This window comes from Epinephelus lanceolatus, chromosome 17, assembly GCF_041903045.1.
Source record: "Epinephelus lanceolatus isolate andai-2023 chromosome 17, ASM4190304v1, whole genome shotgun sequence".
Lineage (NCBI taxonomy): Eukaryota > Metazoa > Chordata > Actinopteri > Perciformes > Serranidae > Epinephelus > Epinephelus lanceolatus.
The window spans coordinates 11,604,437-11,620,566 of record NC_135750.1 but is presented as its reverse complement, the minus strand read 5'-3'; the positions used below and the strand labels follow the sequence as shown (position 1 = coordinate 11,620,566).

Below are 16,130 nucleotides of genomic sequence, written 5' to 3'. Positions count from 1 at the left end.
TAAAGACGCTGAATGTGTGTATGTATGAGTGTGCTTGTGTATGCGTGTGTTTGTGGTGGCTGCTTCGGAAAAATTTTGATTGGCAAACTTTATCTGGGGGCCCCGAGGGACTGCGCAGCCACTGTAAACGATTTATCGGAAAAATGCATCCCAGAATGCACCTGGGGGGCTCTTGCCCCGGGGCGATTATTGAATGACCTCTGAGAGCGTGACTCCTGCTAACCTTCCCGCCCGTCAACAAATTAACTTCCCTCAGCAGTGGAGAGGTAAGAGGACGACCCGTTCAGCAGCCATATTTACACAGCGGGGTTCAGATACAGTGTCAGATCCAAAACAGAGGGAGAGCCTCTGAAGGGAGGAGGGCACCTTCATCAGGAGGACTGTGATGGTGTGGAAGGTTTGGACATGATTTTACATTTACAATCATTGCATGTGGAATAAAATGTAGTGTAGTTAGTCTAGGCAGCATCTTAGAATAAATATTGCTGCATCACTGTAAGACAGCATCATCAAAAGCTAGGTCATGTAGTTTCTTTCACAGAGATTCATACATTTCACATGTAAATCTCTACGTCAGCTCACAGTGGTGCAGAGACTTATGTGTGAAATAGAGCTTTAGATCAAAGCAGTGTAACTGTTTACTCAACACTCTGAGATATTTAACTTCTACCACTTTGTGCATAAAATAATAATAATCACTGTGAAGGACTCCTGAAATAATCTGGCTATTAATCAATAGCCGATAAAAGGAATTGAATCGACAACAATTTTGATAATCATTAGGCAAATATTTTCTTCAGGCTCCTCAAATTTTAGGCTTTTCTGTTTTTCTTTGTTAGGTCATAGATTATGCTTAGATGTGCAAAATATTCTGGTTTTAAGGGGTTTTGCCTTTATTCCAAAAGAAAAAATAACAATACTCTTACTACGTTGTTTAAATGGCTAATGAAAATGGATTTTTCACTGATGTTCACATTTATACGCAGCTGTGCCTACTCTGATTAACTTGCCCTAACGTGTTTAAAATGTCAGAATATGGAAAAGGTGGACTCGTTTGCTGCTAGTGCCATTTTGCTTCTTTAAAATCAAAATAGGATTTTTTTAGTTGCCTTCCTCTGTCATTCCTTCAACTGCATTCTTCAAACTGCATTCTCGTGTCAGCGTGGGTTTTCTCTGGGTACTCCAGCTTCCTCCCACAGTCCAAAGACATGCAGGTTAATTGGTGAATGTTAATATGAATGGTTGTCTGTCTCTATGTGCCTCTTGCCCAGTGTCAACTGGGATAGGCACCAGCACACCCGTAATCCCCAACAGGATAGGTGGTTACGGAAAGGATAAGTGAATGGAAAAATAGTGGAATATTAGTGGGCATGTAAACATAGCCATTGCAAATTGAACATGTTTGGATTTTTGAACAGTTGTGATCTAAAGACATCACCTTATTTAGACATAATCAACAGGTTATGTAAGAAGGGATAATATTGTTAGCTGACGCCCTAATGTTTTGGTTTCTAATCCACAAATATCTACACATTTCTTGTTATGAGTCATTCTGTAAGAGTTTGGTTTTCAGATGGTATTTCTGAATCTTATTTCACCCACCTAGTTTGAATCTCAGGGCTGCTAGTGGTCCCCCGTGAAAGGCCAACATCAGCACATCTCCTTCCAGGCCTGACGCCCACCGAAGTCCCTCCAGTGCTCCACAGCAGCGCAGGTGTCGATCTAGTCTTAGAGTGGCAGCTGAAGCTACCTCCTCTGCTACCAGTGCCATGTTAACAGGTGCCAAGCCCACATCAAAGCACATCAGCTCCCCATGATCCCCTCCTACCACGACCAGAGCCCCAGCAGGGTGCCAGGCGTGGAGGGTGGGTGGCACAGGGCAGGAGGCCAGGAGAGAGACCCCCCGTCGCTGGTCATACAGGACCAAGGAGGAGTCACTTAAGCCCAGGAGGACTGTGGTCTCAGAGGGGTGACGCGAGCAGGAGATGGGATGGGATGGTAGCGGGATGCAGGTAGCAGACAAGCGGTGCAGGCGCCCTCGTGTACATTCATACACACAGGTGTTGGCCCAGGACCCCTCTCTGAATCCATGGTTTTCTGCAGGTAGCTCTACTGTTAACAGCTGGTAGGGCTGGAGCAGGCTGAAGCAGCAGTCCAGAGGATTGCCTTCTGTTCGGACAGAGCCGAGGACCTTTCAGAAGAAGAAAATGTAGAGAAGAGGAGAGAGGGTGTATTGTACATGAAAATGTATATAACTTGGCCTTTTAAATTTTATTAAGAGTTAAAGTTATGCATAATTAAGGGCGTGGAAGCTATGACTGACAGTCTGTCTTCAAGGCATATTCAGTGGCTTATTCAGGTCCACCCCATGCTCCTCCATAGCTCCACCCTCTGATTCAAGTATGGTCACTCACTTCTGGCTCTAAAAAAGATGGCGAAAGCCGAAATGCCAGACTCGAGGCTTCAAAATGGGTAGTCCAAAAACCAATGGGTGACATCATGGTGTCTATGTCCATCATTTTATACTGACTATGCTTGAATCCTGCACACTGCTCTTGCTCAGCTCCGCAATTTACTGGAGGACCAAAACGTTAGTGATGGTAATAAATCGTGATGCTGAGCAGCAAGAGCAGTGTGCAGGACTTTCTGTTCAAAGACTCAAGTGATATTTTCCAACACACCTGCACCAGAGACAGTTGGATGTGTGGATACCTTTCTTCAAACTATTACAGTTTATGCTAAATACCTGAAAAACTAACTATGACCTCACATTGAGATTAAAACCTCTTTTGCAAGTGAGACTAGTAAGTCTAGAGTTTGTTAGTCAATTGAAGCAGCTGCAGCTAGCAGTGACCACTTCCTAAGGGCCTGTGTCCACATAGCGTCTTTTCTGGCAGAAAGGCACTGGAAGGGCGCTGCGGAGCGCTGGGATGAAACGTCTGTGCGCCTCCCAAAAAAACGCTCACAAGGGTTTTCTTTTTTCTATGACAGCAATATCTTGACAATTCCTGTAGCTGCGCAGTTTTGCAGCATCGCCTCTTTGTTTTTTATCTATAGTTTGACATTTCTTTCACGATGAGCACCAACCGGAAGATGCCTGCGCTCATATTAGGCTATGTTTGGAAGAGCTTAATAGTGATGTCCCTGCTGTCACTGCTCAATCTGACAGACGTACATGTAGAGCAAGGAGGATGTGGGTGCATGACACTAACCGTTGGAGGCATCAATATGGTGAATACCACCGCCTTGTCCAAGAGCTGCGGTTAGATGGAGACCGGTTCCAGGCCTATTTTAGGTTAGCCGCCGGGCACGCCAATTTTCACCGGGGACGCACGCGAGTAATTCAGGCTGACACTATCTGCTTTTCAGTGAACTCCTCTGATAATTTAATTAAAAGGCATGGCATATAGGTCCACAGTAGCTTATTATTATTATTATTATTATTATTATTATTATTATTATTGGGTCTTATAAGAGTGGGCTACAATGAGTACTGGGCCATCAAATCACAGCATCCGCGGTGAGAGGACACAGAATTGTGTGCACTTTTACGCACGCGGGTGTAGGTTATCACGGATCTTTGATGTGGGAAAGATGTAGCCAGATGTATTACCTGTTTTAGATAGCCTACGTGGTTGTCTGTCCGTCCGTCCGTAGCATGAGTCATGTGCGCCACTTCACCACCGACCCGTGCATAAAAGCACAAACAGTCCCTCAGCCCTGCAGGCAGGGAGAGAGCAGCCCTCGCGAGCTGCTCTCTCCCTGCCTGCAGGGCTGTCCCTCCTTGAGGCAATGAGTGAGGAAATAATGGCCCCGGCGATATAACGAAATAATAAGTCGTTATCACGAGATAACAGTGCACACACAAATACATGGCCGTTCTCGTCTTCTGTATGATACATATACTGTGTTAATCTTTTAATGCTACAGCTGGTGAAGTCATCATCATGTTTTATTAGTAGGATCTGTGTTAATGTACTTAGTAACTTTGCCACCACTGTATGGGTTAGAATTGATTACATGTGTGTTGCTGTAAAATATCTCAATTTATATATTGCTGGAAAAATAATTAATTTAACTAAGCTACTATTATATATATATATATATGTATATATATATATATATATACATATAATATATATAGCTATTGTCTCTGTTACGGTAATGTCTGTGTGACATGTCATACAACTCCGGATAGACGGACACGGCCAGCACCAGCTTCTCCTCCATTTTTTCTGGTTACCAGGGTGACGAGTTCCGCGATATGATTGGTTGCCTGGAAAAAGCGCCGGTGACGACACCAGCGCCCCTCTGAAAAGTTCAGAGATTTTAAACTCAAAACGCTCGGCGGCGGCCGCAGACGTTCTCTCCTCATTGGGAACAATTGAAAAAAGACGCTTGCCTTCTTCTGGCGCTCAGAAAAAGGCACTATGTGGACACAGGGCCTTAAAGTTTAAAATAAAAAAGAAATAAGGGTCTTGAGTTTGAGTTTGGCGTGCAGATCATTCCCAGACCAGGGACCGTAGCAGAGCAGAATTGTTTTACCAGCCTCTCTGCTGGTAAAAGGCGCTTTAAACTGAAGCCATTTGTGTGACCTAACATTATAACTGCTTTGAAAAAATTAAAACTTCTGGCTAACAGAATTTGGAAATGTACCTGAGATGATCTTATATAGACTGTACCACTGCTGTATCCTGCTCAAAGTGAGGAATGACCATCCTACCTGGTGTATAAGATACAGTCCTGAAGCTAGGTTTAGTAATATACCGGGTTTGAACAAGGTGGACAGTGATGCATACCTGTAAATAGCATGGCCAAAATCAATCTGTGTCTAGTGTTAATTAGCAAATGTTAGCACGCTAACACTCTGTTTGCATGCTAACATTAGCATTAACTCTAAGCACTTTTGATTTGGGGGCTGATAGAGAACTGTTAGGACAAATTAAGTTATATGCACAACCAGTGAGTGTAACATAGACCTACTGCATTCTCAAATTATCCAGGAGACTCCCACGTGTGTGTTGAGAAACATTAAAGTTACTGTAAACTTTAAACCGTCAAACTCTGTAAAGAAATACATCCTGCAATTCCACCCACTTCACTACAAATCTACTGAAGCTTAAATAAAATCTGTAGGCAGAATTTGTTCTTCATGCTCTGTTTTTATTTCTGCCTGTACCCGTCTTTGGTCTTGGAATTTCCCTCCAGATGCTGGTGTGGTTAAAGTGAGGACTCAGCCAGTACCCCCCTTGGTAGTTAAGTGTCACTAAGCATCGTATAAGCAACACAAGTGGAACTTGATCTCATAATTTTGTTGTTGTTTTAACATGTTCTTCTATTTAGCAGCTGGAAGATGCCAGCACTTTTGATGAAGAAACCTGTTTCTGACTAAAAGAAGGATGAGGAAGGAGAGAACATGTGAGAGAAAGACCAAGAAATGAGTCATACCATGGCAGCAGCCCCAAACCCCCCGGAGATGGAAGAAATAGAGCCTTCCACTTTGCTCATAAACACCAGGCTGTCAATCAAGACAGGTAATGATAAGAGCTCCATTTTAACTCAAGGTCAACAACATCTTCTCCCTGAGCATGCCACGGCTTGGCACCCAGCACCCGGCGATAAACAACCTCCTCTGTTTACCTGCAAGAGGAGCCAAGCGCTCAACACAAGACATGGTGACTGACAAGAAACAAGCCTTTTTCAGTATAAAAGAGGATGATACACGAAGAAAGCTTGGAATTATTAGACCGATGGTCAAATCCAGAATTCAGATTATTTGCTCCTGGACCATAACCAGTTGGTGGGAAGTGGGCACAATGGCCTCTCTAAGCATGCAAGCATTGACAGTGATGGATAAAGGCCGTGTCACGGGTGGTACTGTCGATAAAACACCCACAAGGAACCGGGAACAGTAGGTGGATGACAGGAGACATCAGCCTGTGCTAAACAGCAGCCCAACAGTTCCACAGTCTCTAACAGAGCTTTATAGGAGGGATTTCACCTAACCAAAGCCTCTATCAGAGCCCTGCATTGACCGTGGCAGCTTTGGCTAAATGAGCCCATTTCTTTTCGCCGTGTAGACAGAAAGACGGATCGCCTGCCTGCCTGCCTTCCTTTCCTTTCGCAAAGCTGCCCGGCCCAGTTTTTTGGCAGGCATTGCCAAAAAGGGACTTAGAGGGAGGAAGGGAGGGTTTTTTTGCCTGCTCGTGGTCTACAGCAGGAGAGAAGCAGATGACTGTCCTCCTGAAAGCTTTTTTTCCTCTCCATAATCCCCCAGAGCTAGCTCCTGCTGCTCCCCAGGGGGTGGGTGCAGTGTGTGTGTGTGTATGTGTGTTTATTTGAAGCAGCAGGCAAGAGGGGCTCAATTCATGTTAGGGGTGGGGTATCCTTGGGAGGGTGCGGTTCTCTGGATAGCTACATTTCTGCAGGGGACAAAGTGACACATGCATTAAACAAACTTGCACGCAAACACAAAGCGGGCGAGAGTCCATCGAGTCCATCTCGCAGAATGCTGTCACAGGAATCACAAGACCTACTTCCATCCCACAAACCCTGACCCCCCCTCCCAACAAACCACATCTCATCCTCTCAGCTTTTCATCCCGTGCCCGGCTTGCTAGTGCCCGCTGCCCGCTGTGCCAGCATGCCACCGTGGCACCATCGAGGGATGAGGTGCAGCTGATTCAGCTCTGCCTCCCCTGATAGGTGACCCTCCAAGGAAACGAGAGGGGGGGACCATGTCAGCTCGAGCTCAGAGGCGAAGAGCAAACACTGCATGGCCTGGTTCAAGAACCAAAGAGTTCAGAGAGTTCAAGACCAACTTATGTTTTTACTTTTGACACATACACAAAAACCATTGTCATTGTCATTGTCTTGAACTGCCATACAGAAAGTAATGGGCCTCAAACATCAATGCACTGATTTATAACTTCCTCAGTGTTACTTGGATGTTTTTTATGCAGCCAATTTATAGCTACACTGATTCATTAATCTATAAGATCTCCTTAATCTTCTAATTGTTATTTCATAAAGGCATCTCTAACCAGTGCTTGATGGAGAGTTTATTAGTCCAGGTGCAGCCTGTTTATACCGGCTGACATCTTAAGGTTCAGTTAAAGATCCTTTCAATCATATTTAAAGGTCGTCAGATTTAAGACATTTATACCCAATATTCAGCACTTAAACTACATGATTTGTACCCTAACCTAAACTGGACCTGAGTGTTTCTTACAAGTGCAACATTTAAAAAGGATGCAGTCTATAAATCCCAACAGTGCTGCAGTAGAACACGCAGAAAATGCAGAGCAAAAACTGCACCTCAGCCTCTTTTACAGTCACAACATGCATTACAGTCAGCATTTCGACTCTGGGTCGTTTTTAAGGCCACGCTGTGCCTCGTTTTACATTCCATGTGGACTGAGCAAAGGCAAGCAAAAGGCCCCTGAAGGCAACACAGCTGATTAGGAGATTAGAGCACGGGGCACTCAAGACTTTCAGGGTTGTGAGGTTTTCAACACAAACTCTTAAACTGCAAACATCCATGCTACCGTAAGCATGATGACACATGAACATCGCACGAATGATGACATATAGATTTATCTGCAGCTGATTCATGTATGAACTTTGCCACTGACGTTAAATATAAATGTCCACCAAAAAAAACGCAGGTGGCAGGGATGAGAATGAAACGAGAATTTTCTATGTGGTGCTCTTGCAATACTGACTGAGGCTCTTTCATTTTTTTAAAGCAACAATTTGCAGCCCTGTTTTACAAACTGCTGCATGAATAAAGTCGGCCAACAACACACTTTGCAGGGCAAAACAACAGCCACTTTTTAAAGGAAGTGCAGAGAAAGGACTTCTGAAATACAATATGCAGGTGTCATTTTTATATATTCATAAGAGCAAAGCTTTGTTTGCTTTGCTGTGAACTCTCCACACTATATCGTGGCATGTTAAGGTGCTGTATTCCCTGGTTCTGAGAGCATAAAATAGAAAATGATGAATAAGGTCAAGAGAGGGAGTGAGCAAGTGAGTGAAAGGATGTGCAAGAGAGACAGAAAGAGAGGGATACAGACAGACAGAAATATGCACAAAAGATGATGAGAAAGAGTGAGAATGGAGGAGAGTAAAGAGAGAGAAAGAGGGTGGAGACATGGAGAGAAAGATGCAGAGAGAGGGAGAGAGAGGGAGAGGCCTCTAGTAAGTAGCTTTCTCCTGGTTATTGGTTTCAGTGACTGGTCAAAACTATTCTTCTCCATTCTTCTTGTCTCTCTCTTGCCGGCACCTTTTTTTCCCCTCCGTGGCGTGAAAGATAAAGCGGACGGGCCCAACTGTGTGGCTGGCCCTTGTTCACAGCAGTGGCCTTTTGAAGCCAATTTTCCAGCTCACGGAGCAGAGAAAGACAGGGAGAGACGGGTAGAGAGAGAGACGGAGGGACTCGGAGGAGAGTCGAGGGATGAAGGGATGAGGGGTGTTGGGGAGGGAGGCGGGGGGATGGGACTGGGGAAGTTTTAGGTGTGTGAATTAGGGTTAGTGTTGAGGTACTGATGTGAGAAAATGCACAGGCACAGCGGGATTACTAACCAAAATATTCCTCACACCTTAACTGCCATAATTGGTACCACTGAACATAATTGTAGCACAGGGGGAACATTATTCACTGGACCCGAAACTGTGGAAGCAGTGCGGTTTTTACAAAGCAGTGGAGCTTGGGGGTAATTCTGCACTTTGGATTCCACACCCGACCCTTTCATGGTCCACATTATGATTGCAGTGCATTGCTGAAAATGTGCTTTCTACTGTAAATGCTTCAATTCTGCACATTTAGGCAGCAGCTTTTCATGTTTAGAGCTAAAACTTGCCATTTTATACAGTTAATTTAGCTTCTAAAGCGCTCTTATAGTGCTTCAGCAGTTGTGGAGGGGATGAAGTACAGCACAATTTAATTGCTATACAATTACACATTCCTTCTGTACAAATTATTTCAGTTAAGGTAGTCTTTTGTGGACGATCTGTTCAGGTTTTTGCAAAAGAAAAAATCCATGCGGCGCGGTGCTAAAGTCACTAATAATTAAAAGACAAACAGAAATCACACAAATGCAGATCAAACAGCTGCAGAGAAACTGTTTGGTGACAGATAACAGGATCGCGAACGCTTTAAGAAACAAAACAAAAAAGTATGTTTGCAAACACAGACAAACACATACAACCACCAAAAATCAAATATGACTTAAAAAAAGCAAGAAAACATTCATCTGGTGTTTTCTTTTCATTAAGATTATTAAATTCCAGGAAACGGTTTGTGTGTGAGTGTTTGTGTTTGTGGGGGGGTGAGGGGAGGGAAGCATGAAGGAAGGATAATTAAAAATGTTAACTGGATGCATAAAAACGAACTATGTATGTGTTTTTCTCTCCTTCCCACCCTCCACCCCCCTGCATGCCGTGGCTCCACTTATCAGCATGAGGAGGGGGGGGGCATACGAATTAAGACCACATAGGGAAAGAAATCAGACTTTTTTAAATGCCGAGAGACTGGCTAGAAAATTGGCTTAGTGCGGCAGATAGCGAACTGAACAAAAGGAACATATATATGAGCTTGAAGTGATTGAAGTAGCTGGCGTCTCCCGATGTGTGCCCGGTGTTTGATTCCCGCCACGGCTCTTACATAAACTGCTCGCTTAATTTCACACCGCGCATCTGAAAAATGACAACAAACGCTTTCATTAGAGCGCGATGCCGCAGCCCCACGAAGAGACTTTAATGTTCTTGAAGCGTGGAGGAAGGAAGGAGGAGAAGGAGGAGAGGAGGATGGGAGGGAGGGGGGGAGGGTTGAAGGAGACAGAGAGAATAAACTAGGTGAAGGAGTGTGATAAATGTGAAGAGCGTTCCAAAAACAAGAAGCGGTAAAAGCAGTGAACAGCATCTGCTTTGCTTATTTCAATATTCATGTAGCCCCCCTAGCTCCCATCCCTCCCTCATTCTCTCCTGCGTGAATTTGTTTTCCTAGCATGCAATTGGTAACGCTCATCTTTCCTCCCTCTCGCAGACTCTCTCCCTTCTCTCTCTGGTGTGGTGAAATATTTTGCATATGTTTACCGAGGAACATGGTATGAGGAGTAGAGTTAAGCCCAGTTGGGTAATTTGGGATCTTTCATCTGCTTTTGGCACAAGGACAATCCCACGTTGACATAGAATCGGGTCACGGGTAGGGTTTTGCCAGAGGCCATGGGGCTGTGTGTCTAAGACTTGTGTGTGTGTAAGAGAAGGAGAGACAGAGAGTGTGTGGATGTGTAGGCGTTCTCCTTCACGCTGTACCACAGCTTAGCTTCTCCTGCTTATTTCATATGGTGATGCATGGAGGTGCAACACAGAGGTGCCACCCTTGAGGTGACTAACACACCGTCCCCAATCCCATCCACGACAACACAGGTCTCCACTCAAAACAGCGGCTTTGTTGCTTTTTTCACTATGTGGCCTCACTCTGTGTGTGTGTGTGTGTGTGTGTGTGTGTGTGTGTGAGCACCTGAGTGTGTGTAAAACAAAAAATTTAAAAATTAAAAATAAACAGCTGGAGTTCTGATTTGTTCACAGAGTTTAAGACTTCACACAGTGCTGAAAAGGGTATTGAAAAACCTTAAGAGTCAAGAATTTTTGTCATGGTAATTTTATGTTTTGCTCTGTCTTATTTCCTCACTTGTTTTCTGTATTTAGTCACTACAATTATTAGCTAGATTTAGTTAAAAGGACACTTCACATGCAAAATGACAATGTGTTTATCAATTGCTCACCACGTGTTACATTGAATTCACGCAGGAAACTTTCTTGCATGCCTCCATGGTGAATGGAATTAAAAAAAGGTGAACGTTCTTCATGTACTGAAGTCACTGGGGACCACAATTAACAGCAAGTCGTATGGTCAATACTTCCCTGAACATGCGGTGAGTATATGATATACAAATGGTCGATTTATGGGTGAAGTATCCCTTTAAGCTTGTTCTCTCTGGCTGATGTAAAAAAGCTTGATTTAATTTGAAAGAGCCAGTGAGCAGGATCTTCGGTGTCTCCTACGAAAACAGTAACAGTATACCTCCTGTGGACTTCATATTATCAAGGCTGCAGAAAGCGCAACAAGCAGATGAATCACCATTCATCTGCTTGTTATTTTCTGCAGCCAAAGAATAAAGTGTTACCACAGTATGTATCACTTCATGCATTGTTTTGTTGAATCTGCGCAAAAAATTCCCAAATTAGCCAAAATTAAGGTATGACAGGTTCAGGGCCCTGACACACCAAGCCGACGGTCAGCCTGCAGTCAATGTCGGGCCATCGATGAGTGTCTGTTGCCTTAGTTTTTGTGGCGTGTCCCGTACCATTGACACTAGTCGGCCATGGTAGGCTGAACCCATTGGTGAATGAAATCACTCTGATTGGCAGTTCAAAACAAACGACAAAGGTCAAGATGGTGTGAGATCGAAACAAATTTGTTATATTAGGTAAGATCATGTCTTTAGGCACTGTACTCTTTTGCAGAGACAGTTCATAATTGTTTGTGTTACTGTTTGCTTGTGCACGGTAAAAATTATTTGTTCTTTCAACATCGGGTTATGTTATTCATGTGGTTAACTAGCTTCTTGAATTCATCCTGTCGGCCTCCTGGTTTCCCTTTTTAATGACGAATACAGAGTACCGCCACCTGCTGGTTTGGAGAGTTATTCTTAGTCGTGTCACGCAGGTGCAGAACATATATGCTAGTTGGTCGCTGGCTGTGGTCCTTGCAGTGTGTTGAAGTGCAACTTCTTAGCCAAGATATAGGCAACGTGAGGCAACGCAACTATCAGCCTTCATCACCACTGATTCTTTAATGTTGGTTTTACATTATCCGGGCCTTAAGGCCACAATAATGGCATGAAGTGAAGTCAAGACACATTTCAAGGATTCCTAGTTAAATACATTCTTTCACCTATCTGATTTGTGTCACTTTTTTCAGGCCTGTGTTGTTGTGGCAGCAGGCGAAACGAACATGTGCTGATCCTGGGACAGCTGAAGGTGGGATATGTAACCCTTACAGCATGTTCTAGGTCTGTCCTGGGGTCTCCTTCCAAATGGTACTGCCCAAAGTACCTCCATATGAGGCATCCTGATCAGACGACTTTTAATGTGAAGAAGCAATGGTTCTAGTCCAAGCTCCTTCTGGATGTCTGAGATCTTATGGTTTCAAATATGTTGTAGATCGAGAGATTTCCCTTCAGCCCCAGTTTCCCTGGTGATTTCACACTCCATCTTATACTCACCTGTGAGTGTATAATTGAATTCCCTCACAAATGGCTACAGCTTGTTGCAACGGCCGCCACCTCATAACCTCATTAGACTCTACCGGCACCCCTCCAGCATGCTTGCACAGGTAAAAGGTTGGACCGTTGTTTCAATCCCAGGCCCAAGAGGTTACTATCTGAACTGGCAACTTCTTTCTTGCTCTTTGTGTTTGTGTGTGTGTGTGTGTGTGTGTACCTTTAGGCCTTCAGCAGGTGAGCAGCTAAGCAGGACCACATTGTTCCTATGTGTGCTTGTGGGCGTCCAGGGCCACAGCTCCTCACCGGACTCCTCCAAGTCCCACCAGCAGAGCGCCACATCCTGGAGACGGTTGAGATACACACGTTTGTGGAGCTTAGGACCCCGCCCACTCGCCTCCACACACACCACCTGGACATGGAAACACAAAAGTGGAGTATGCATTGAGAAGAGAGTCAGAATGGGCAGTACAGTGAGAGGACAGGCACAGTATAGTAAAACAAACACAACCACTGACTTAAAACATATCTTATGAAGACGGGGAAGTTATCAGAGTATCTCAGTGATTTGGATTTACGTTCCTGGCTGGTGTAAACACCTGAGGGCTCTGAAACTTTTACATCTGCAGTCCCAAAAATCACTCATGTCCTTCCCCCATCCTGTTTTTGTTGATGTCTAAGGTTGTTTTTTATCTTCCATTATTAATGTGTGTGTGTTTTGTTCTGTCGGGCTCGTTGTTTTAGTGATGTGCATATTTTTGGGAAGGTCCGCCACGCTCTACGGGCCACAACAAAGAGACGCACAGTAATGAGCTCTCGTGGCGCTTTGGGGTGGGGGCACACACACTCACGCAGAAACACACACACATACATAAATGCATGCATGTATGCACACAAATACACATGTACATACATGTAGAGGCACTGGTATGAAAAGTGTATACAAGCACACACTTTAACAGACACACACACACACACCCATACACACACACCCACACACACCATTAAACAAACAGTGCACTATCCAGGAGCACTTTTAAAGCAGGTGAAATTGCAGGTCTTACACTGTGACCCTGCCTTTCATGTACACCACAGCTCATTTCTTCTACGCACGTACACACACGTACACACGCGCACACACACACCCTCATATACAGGCCTTTCATGCACTCTTTATCTCCAGTCACACTCACTAACACAATGAATCAGCTACCAGAGTCAATGGCTAACACGCACACATTAGCACACGCACATCCATCCACTCACACACACCACGTCTATGACTTGTGTCACAGTGTAGAGGAGCAGTGAGGACCTGACAGAGGGGCATGTCGTTAAAGCAGAGATGCAGCGGTGTCATAGGAAATCCATATGAAAAAATAACAACGTACCCCTCTGTACAAAAAAATGGTTTAAAGCACTGAAACATGCAGAAATTAGTAAATCGACAAGCTGGAGGTTCAGTGGTCCATGTCTGCCCTTCTTGCCCCCTTGGGTGGGGGGGTGGGGAGGATTTGCCTTGGACACAAAATACAGAGATGAATTAAAATGATGGAAGTACATCTGATGATAAAGGGAACAAAGAGTAGCCCCAAACAGCTGAACGGGAGATCACTGACAGATTAGAAATGGAAAAGAAGAAAAAAAAAATCTGAAAATCACTGGGTTAATAACACACTATCTGTACCCCCCCTCTGCCCCCTCCATCCCACCATCCCTACCCATCTCTTCCCTCCTCTAGTTTTTTTTTCTCTGCTGGCGTTTGCTGGTCAGCAATAATCAAAAACCACTTTCTGTGGGCCGGATTAGTTTAGCCCCCCCTCAACGCCCCCCACTCTCCCTTCTCCAGCTTAGCCCACTGGACCAGGGCGATGTGTATGTGTGTGTGTGGATGTGTGTTTGTTGTGGGGGATGGGGAGTCGGGTGTGCACGTGTGCACACGTGTGTGTGTCGCAGGTTGCATGCACATGCATTGACAGAGGTGTGGGGTGTACAATATGGGGTGGTGGGGGTGTCTTATCAGGACTCCGCTTCTGGAGACAGACGCACGGCGGCAACGATTGCTTTTATACACACCAACATGCATGCGCACACACACCCACACACACCTTAACAAAAGGGCCTGGCAGTAATGTGATAATGCCAGGGTTAGCGGTTAGCCAGCTAGTGAAGGAGGACACAGTGTAGGTTTGTTTTGGGGGAGGGAAGAACGGGACGGCACATAATCAGACCTGTTACTAACACCTACACAAACACCTTCAGATCAGACTGCCTCTCAATACACACCTTTATGAGAGATTAATAGACAGAAACGGCAAAGACATAGAGAGCTAGAGGTATATCTAAACCACAGATGCCACATATGGCTATTATACTGAACATAAACTATGGATTCTGTGCACCTGTTGTGCTAAAAAAAAACAGGTATTGGGCAAACATTGATCATTTACAAACTGTATAAGGCCAAATGGATAGAATATATGGATATCAAAAGTCCATAAAGAAATAGTACCTATAGATACTGATAGTGGGTAGTTAACTGTTAACTGCCAAACAAGCCATTAATATCCACACTTATTTTAGGGATGTGTGTCCTTGGCATATCAGGAATCGTTCATCTTCTCTACTTTTCACTTGGTTTATGTATTGCTGCTGACCCAAAGGTGTGCCTCCTCGAATCTGGTGCTATTTGGACACGTAAAACTTTGAATAAAGAAGCCAACAACGCTCTGTGGCTCTGCAGCAGCGGACGGGGCATCAGGGCTCTCAAGTAGCCGCGATCTTTGGTGTATTTCTTATCCATATTAAGTTATAACAAGGAGTGAAAGGAGGCAGGTACTAACTGGTACTTCTTGCCACTAACAGATTAAGTGGCAGTGTGCAGTACCAGGAGGAGGGGACAGCAGCTGCCTGACTAAAGCAGTTTGGTAAAGTTGAGAAGATTAATACAAATTCGAACTTCCCAAATCAATAACTCATAAGTAAAACACAGACTTTTCTTTCCAACTGAGACAATGAGCTACATTTAATCAAAATGAGCCGTTCTCCAAGCTGGACAGATAACATGGTCCTCTGAGCGGAGCTGTCTGTGAGACAAGTGTGCAGGAACCATGCAACACCCAAAAGAGAAAACACAAAACTATTCAGTAACTTCACTCTTATAAAGTGTGGTGTTCCCACAATCACTTCACACATCAGTGGTCTCCTGTTGGTTATACTATGACAATTAGTGTGGCAACATGTGCTTTTGCATGATTTTGGGGAATTTCATTGGAAAAATATTCAATAAATTCACTCCTATACAGTGTGGTGCCCCCACACATTCAATAGCTTTACTCAACAAACTGATGTTGCTGAATTTTGTTGTAATAATCTTCTAATTTAAAACAAGACAAATAAATTAAATCATTTGCATACATGATGTCCAGTGTGTCTAATTTCTTTCTATGCCATACAAGCATTAAAAAATTGAATACAAGTATTTAAGAATGCAGGTGGCAGGAGGAGAACAATATGAAGTGAAGAAGGTGCAATGTGCTTAAATTTACTTAACGTCTGTTTAAGGTGGAGCTTTCAGTTCTAATATAATGCTCTATAGTTTAATGAATAAAAATGTGTCATATTTTAATTATTTTTTGTGAGTAAAATCTAAATTAGCGGTGTAACTAGTAACATTGCTCTGTCAGATAAATGTATTAGAAGGAAAAGAATGTTTTCCTCCTAAGTAGAAGTACACTGAAGTAAGTAGTATTCCCTTGCATTGCATTCTTTTAAGGTGCTTTGGGGCCCTAAAGTTTTTTTGGGGTACAGCAAGTAAAATAGCAACATTATTAAATATTTT

At 44.0% G+C, this 16,130-nt stretch overlaps 1 protein-coding gene across 4 annotated transcripts in view; it reads right to left on the bottom strand.

Moving 5' to 3' along the window:
* wdpcp (WD repeat containing planar cell polarity effector) overlaps positions 1-16,130 on the bottom strand; it is a 117,043-nt gene that overhangs the window by 47,068 nt on the left and 53,845 nt on the right. For all 4 annotated transcript variants that reach the window (XM_078176323.1, XM_033613954.2, XM_033613955.2 and 1 more), the window contains 2 exons: positions 12,510-12,701; positions 1,603-2,191 (listed from right to left, as the gene is read on the bottom strand). In XM_078176323.1, the coding sequence (XP_078032449.1) occupies positions 1,603-2,191; positions 12,510-12,701 (781 nt within the window). The remainder of the gene's footprint in view (positions 1-1,602; positions 2,192-12,509; positions 12,702-16,130) is intronic.